The 6,661-nt window shown below is 35.1% G+C and overlaps 1 protein-coding gene across 1 annotated transcript in view; it reads right to left on the bottom strand.

Annotated features, from left to right (window-relative positions):
- CUNH8orf34 (chromosome unknown C8orf34 homolog) overlaps positions 1-6,661 on the bottom strand; it is a 377,142-nt gene that overhangs the window by 233,677 nt on the left and 136,804 nt on the right. Inside the window, 1 exon segment of the mRNA XM_032848426.1 lies at positions 2,219-2,391. Coding sequence (XP_032704317.1) covers positions 2,219-2,391 — 173 coding nt within the window.

Here is a 6,661-nt window from a genome sequence, read left to right on the forward strand (position 1 = left end):
TTGTGTTCTAAAGTTGCTGACCCTCTTTATAGAATGTTCCATATGCAGGACCTAAGGAGAAAAGTTGGCTCTGTACTAAAGATGGAGTGTTGTTAATAAAAGCCATTCAAATAAGACTCGAGCATTTAACAACATTGTGACAGGAAAGGGCAAAAAGTTAGGATAGACTATAAACAACCCTTCTTATAAATAAGCTTTATTTAGCAGATGTCTACTCACAGCCTTCTATGTACCTCCTTCACTCATGTAACAGATGTCTATTGGTAATGACAATGTTCCAGGCCCAGTAGGGGAGAGAAAAATGGAAGAAGTCACCTTGAAAATTAATTCTCCTGAAGCCTGGAATATCACTTAGGCTGTTAATGTTTAAGACTGTTATACTACAAGTTCATTACTATTTAAAGGCAAAAGATAATGCTCGAGTTATAACCTCTAAAGTCATTAAAAAATTTATCCCAATCCATTTTTATTCATCCAAATCAAATCTATTGCTATGTGAGTTCCTGATATAAATTCGGAATCCTGTTTGGTATTAGAAGATGGGAGAGATACAGTTTCTAACCCACAGTTTATTGCTACTCTTTAAACTAAGTTCAAGTATGCACACATTCTTTCTGTTTTGATGGGGTATCAGGGTGGGATTTCACCTGTCTTCATTTCATAGAGAATACCTCAATTCATGATTTAAAGATAGAGAACAGTAACACTAAGAAAAATTTTTCATAACAAATACGTGAGAGAGATCTTCATAGGTTGAGTTTTCTGGGAAAGGGATTTGACTTACACTGAAGGAAATATTCCCCTTTATTGGGTATTCAGGAGGGAATCAGAGATCACTGAAGCCAGGAAGAAAATAGAAGCACTAACATTTGCAATAAATAGCTCCGATTATTATTATGACTAAATGAAAGCAAAATGAAAGTTGACATTTCTCTACTTTACATTAAAGATCTGGCAATGACTAAAGATAAAGGTCTAGTGGGTTTCATAAGTCTGGTATTAAAAATAAAATTACCCTCATTGACAGGTGAAATTGATCTGGCATTTCACAAAAGAAGGTAAATGGATTTTTTAAAATGGTTTTCTTCTCCTTACCCAGGACACTTCAACTATTTAAATAATTTAAAAGTTATTTCTCATGGAAATAGAATCAATTTTCTATATGCCTGAAGCACATTAATGAGTATTCTGAATTTCCTTCCTTCTAGTCAAGTGATAAGTCAAAGTAAAAAAACCCCTGAAAGCTATTACACTGTAGAAAATACAATTTTCTCCTTGAGAAAGAATAGTTATTGGTTGCTGCTAAATTTAATGTAGGAAATACAAAGTTACTGTGGCTATGCTATGCATAGGAAAAACTTTTCTGTGGTGGTCAGCTAGTAGCACCCAACGAAAGTTGTGGCGTTCTCACATTCAATTCACGAGCATTTAAATCTATTTTCTCAGGCTTGTGTAAGCCATGCTTCCAGATGCTTTTTCACTCCAACTTCTTGTGGAAGTTTTCATTTTGGGATTTTACTCACTGCAGGTGGTATTACAAAACAAGAAAAAGGTTGTCCTGAATATACTTTTTTCTAATAAATATGATCTGGACATTTCAAAACTGCTTCACTTCTATCAACATCTCCTACCACTGTTTTGAGCATCATAAGACTGAGTAAGTGAAATGTGGGCTTTCAAATTCACAAATCATAATTAAATATAGAATATGAAAAGAATAATGTTCAATCATAGTTACCAACTCTAAATGTAAATGGTTCTAAACCAAGGTTTTCTCTCATATTCTCCACTAACTCTGCTTCATGTAGTCTAAAATACATTTAATAGTTTTCTTCTTGTTGATCAGCTACATCTCTCTGGTAAATGAGAAGCCCTTCATCTCCAATTCTTAACAATCAGCCACTCCCTGCCCATCATTATAGTGGGTCTTGAGTGACAGCCTAAGTCTTTGAAATTATTTCTCTATTTGGTTTTAGTAGCAAAGAGATGGTGATTTTCTTAGATAAAAAGAAAAAAATTAAGACCAAAATCTAAAAGCAAATCTGCAAAATTTTAATTTTAAAACAGAGAAATTAATTTTCAACTTATGTGGAACCCAACATAATTTCCTATATAAAATTGTTAAGTTCTTTCTTCAAAATCACATGCTTGGATTTATGTCCCCATTTGCTTTTAACAACCAACAATACTCAGAATCTAAGAAGGCATTTCATCTCACCTTCCTGCAGGGCTAGAGCTATTATCTTCATTTTCCCACTGTTCATTTTTACTTCTTGGAACTGGGGGCTGGAGCATTTCAGCAGCCAGTGGGTCAGCATCATTCTCTTCTCGACCAATCCATTCTCCAATCACACGGGGTCTCAGAAGAGAAGAATTAAATGACACTGTTTCCTGAGAAGGAGAAAAGAATGTACTTGACTCAGATGACTTATTCTTATTAATGGGACAACACGGAAATAATTTTGTCTAGAGTTCTGACTGCCTCTGCAAATCAAAATTTTCCTTTTTTCTTTCTGAATTGACTCAAAATGTGAGGTCTCTCCATTTCTATTAGGTGACTTACTCTATGTAATTTGTGCTGACTCCTGAAGGTCACTGTGACAAAGGATCCAGGAGTGAAATCTTAGATTTGGATTTGGAAGGCTGCGTGTGTGTTCTCAGGAAGGAGGAGCTGAGACTAGCATTTGTGACAGAAGGAAAAGTGTGTGGTAAGGCTCTCATACTGAAAGAGCTCAGAGTTGCTGGGAAATTGAAATAATTTCTTAGGAGGAAACTGGTGTGAGGTCAGGGAATAAAGTCAAGAAACGATGGTGGAAGGATGGATTGCCTCTGATTGTGGAACAGTCTGAACTTGTAGGGATCCAGTAGAGATTGGAAGCAGGGCAGTATCAATGACAGGCATGGTGTGCTAATTCAAAAAATGTTAAAGTGACCTCTTTTCATAGATTTTCATATGATGTGGGTCTTAAAATCATACTTAAACTACTTAAATCATTTAATAATTTGAAAGGTACTAGAATACTGAATTGTGTAATTGCTAGAGATATCTCAGTAAGCGGGAAAAAAGGTTAAAAGCAATGTCTACTCTATGATCTTAGTTTTGTTTTAAAAATTCATAGGGGGGGGGTGGCTGGGTGGTTCAGTGGGTTAAAGCCTCTGCCTTCAGCTCAGGTCATGATCCCAGAGTCCTGGGATCGAGCCCCACCTTGGGCTCTCTGCTCAGTGGGGAGCCTGCTTCCCCTCCTCTCTCTCTGCCTGCCTCTCTGCCTACTTGTGATCTCTCTCAAATAAATAAATAAAATTTTTTTTAATTAAAAAAAATAAAAATTCATATGGGTGTATATCAATATTTTGTGCTAGTGTCAGCCTCTCAATAAGCAATGTTGTGGTTCTCATGATTGCAAGATGCCCTTCAGCAATAGCCATCAGGAGACTTTGAAAAATTAAAAGTTTATTGTTTAGGGACACCAGGGTGGCTCAGTTGGTTAAACAACTGCCTTTGGCTAAGGTCATGATCCCAGAGTCCTGGGATCGAGTCCTGCATTGGGCTCCCAGCTCCACAGGGAGTCTGCTTCTCCCTCTGACTTTCTCCACTCTCATGCTATCACTCTCTCTCTCTCAAATAAATAAATAAAATCTTCTAAAAAAAAAGGTTTATTGTTTATAAGACCTAAAGTATGCAGCACATCTGGGGGTAACACAGTGAAATCACAGGTAGAGAGAGAGTGAAAGAGAGAGCACTAGCAATCACAATGCTGGGGTTCTGCTTTTATTGGAGTTGAGGGTGGAAGCCTAGGGTTTAGTGGGCTCACTCTTTAAAATTTAAAAAATAAGTCAATTTTTAAAATGGTCAGTTTAAAAAATAAGATTGGGAATTAAAAGCTTGGGGAGAGAAAAAACAAGTGGCCCAAATCGTCAGTAATTGAAATCAAACAAGATCTCTAAAACAAAAAAGCTTCAGCCATGGGAGGTGGCTGGGACCTTTATCTAGTCTACTGTGGCTAACAGTATGTTTATTGGAAATAGCCATCTTTGAAGTAGACACTTCGACAATCAAGGCTTAAGTGGGGGCACTCAGATTACAAAAAGGAAAAAGACAAAACCAATTATTAGAGTTTAACTACACTAATTACTCATTTATTAATTTTCTCATATTTATTAAGACCCACTGTGTGGCAGATACTGCTTTATTTGTTGGGAAAAACAACAGTAAAACCATAATTTGGTGGTTTTACCTGAACAGAGACTATAGGTAGTTTTAGTTTCTTCTTTTTGTGTTTCTATGTCTCTGGAAACTTATGATAAATATATACTTGTCTTATAATAAGAAAAAATGCATTTTAAAAATAACCTGATGTGAGACACATAGGCTTGACTTAAATTATGTTTCCTTATAGTTTTTAGTATTATGAGAGTTCTGAATAATTTCTTAAAAATTCAGACCTGGTCTTCTGAGTCTTTACAATTCTCCAAAATATTATATAAATACAACACAATGCATATATGGCATAACAATAAGTACAATATAATATTAATTAGTATACAAATATAATACCAAAGGCAACATGTGAAATATGATTAGGATATATTTGATGAATTTATCCAAGTGATAACAAGGGACAGAAAATAGTTGGATATCTTAATACTGACTTCCTAGCCCACATGAAAATGTACCAGATACATTTTGGTAATTGGTGCTTGTATAACAGCAAATAATCTGAATTCTTTCTGTATTTATGTCCCCATAGTCAGGAAATCAAAGCACTATAACGGTTTTCTGCTGTGAAATCATGCAATCAAATTATTGTCTTGGGGCGCCTGGGTGGCTCAGTGGGTTAGAGCCTCTGCCTTCAGCTCAGGTCATGATCCCACAGTCCTGGGATCGAGCCCCGCGTAGGGCTCTCTGCTCAGCAGGGAGCCTGCTTCCTCCTCTCTCTCTGCCTGCCTCTCTGCCTACTTGTGATCTCCGTCTGTCAAGTGAATAAATGAAATCTTTAAAAAAAAAAAATTATTGTCCTGAAATTACTGGAAAGACACATTCACCTATCACAATTTAATATCATTTGAAGTATAACAATTAAAATTAACAGCAATAGTGTTAGATTTTAAACCTGTATTTGTTTTTAAAAGCAAACTGAAATAAAGGCATGTTTTAGAATTTTAAAAAATTATAAACATATTTATAGCCTCAGGATTAATTTTGGCCTGCATCTGAAGTGTTACTTATTTTGTGAATTTCACTTTCTCCAAATGTAAAACAGTGATGATGGGAATTATAAACCTACTGTATCAAATGAGTTCATAGGCAGCACAGTTAAACCACAGAATTCTGTACATTTGCTAGATACAATTATTTAAGGATGTGGACTATATCAAAACCACTTCTACATGTGTGATATATCTGGGGGGAAAATGGTAAACAGAAGTGTAAGAATGGGCAAATTGGGTAAAAATAAATCCTTGGTTGTCGATATGGGCAGAGTAACAAAACAGAGACTTGATGGGACAAATTTTCAACCTCTGAAGTTTTATTTTATAGATAGAATATTTAAAAAGTTGGATTATTAGTTCAATTTATTAATCTCATTTATGTAATAAAGCAGCATTTGGCTTGGAGATTTGTCCTATTATAGACTCAACAGATAAGAATGAGGACAAAAAGACTGACCACTGTAACAACAGGAAGGAGTGGGTTTGGACACTGTAAATGAAAAATGCGAAATCGAATTTAGAGTTGAGTATGATCAAAAGTTGTGAGCTGAAGAGAATCAGAAATAACTCCCTTGTTGTTTACTGGGAAATTAAATAAAATGATAGATGCCACTGCTGTTGGAAAGTGGAGCACGGAGAGGATAAATCGTTTAATATGCAGCCCGTTTAACACTAGCTGTCAGCAGAAATTTCAGTGAGAAATAGCTGATGAACAAAACAATACACAGAACTGCAAACAGGGTCAAAGGAGTTAGGAAATGAGTATTTTACAGGTCAAAAAATGGGACCCAACTTTTTCTATTTTTCAGAATGATTAAAGCTATCTATGCCTTTTTGAAATGTTATAGCTACAGAAATTACTGAATATAATCTAATTACCTGAAATAGATTAAAATAGCAAATATTTCCTTGGATATATTGCTTACATTTGATTAAGCCAAGTAAACATGAATTTTTATGAAAGGATTTCAATGAAGAAAGCAGTTCTTAACACTATATACAATGTGTCACAAATGTCAGTACATAGCAAAAGAAATTTTAAAATGCCCATCAAAAGCAAGGAAAATATCTCTTGAAAATATTCTAAGTACGTGGTAAACAAATAATTTAAAGTGTCAATGCTAAACATGTAAATCCTAATTATTCTTTAAAAATATATAAACACATTCCTTTGCCTTCTTAAGGCTAGAGTCTCTAGAGGTTGAGATTCTTAAGCAAATATGCTTAAATTTAATAAGAATAGCATTTCTGGTCAAAAATTCAACCAAAGATCACAGATTAGCTTAGTATTTTTGATCAGCAGAAAGCTATCCTATTAAAAGCAGTTATAGTAAACAGGCCTACTCTCTCCAAGCAGCCTACTCCTACTCTCCTACTGGCTAATTCACAGTGAATTCAACTGCTCTGACCACCTTATCACATTTGATTATATTCTGCCTTTTTTTTTTTT

The sequence above is a fragment of the Lontra canadensis genome, unplaced genomic scaffold (assembly GCF_010015895.1).
Source record: "Lontra canadensis isolate GAN:19392208 unplaced genomic scaffold, GSC_riverotter_1.0 scaffold203, whole genome shotgun sequence".
Taxonomy (NCBI): Eukaryota; Metazoa; Chordata; class Mammalia; order Carnivora; family Mustelidae; genus Lontra; species Lontra canadensis.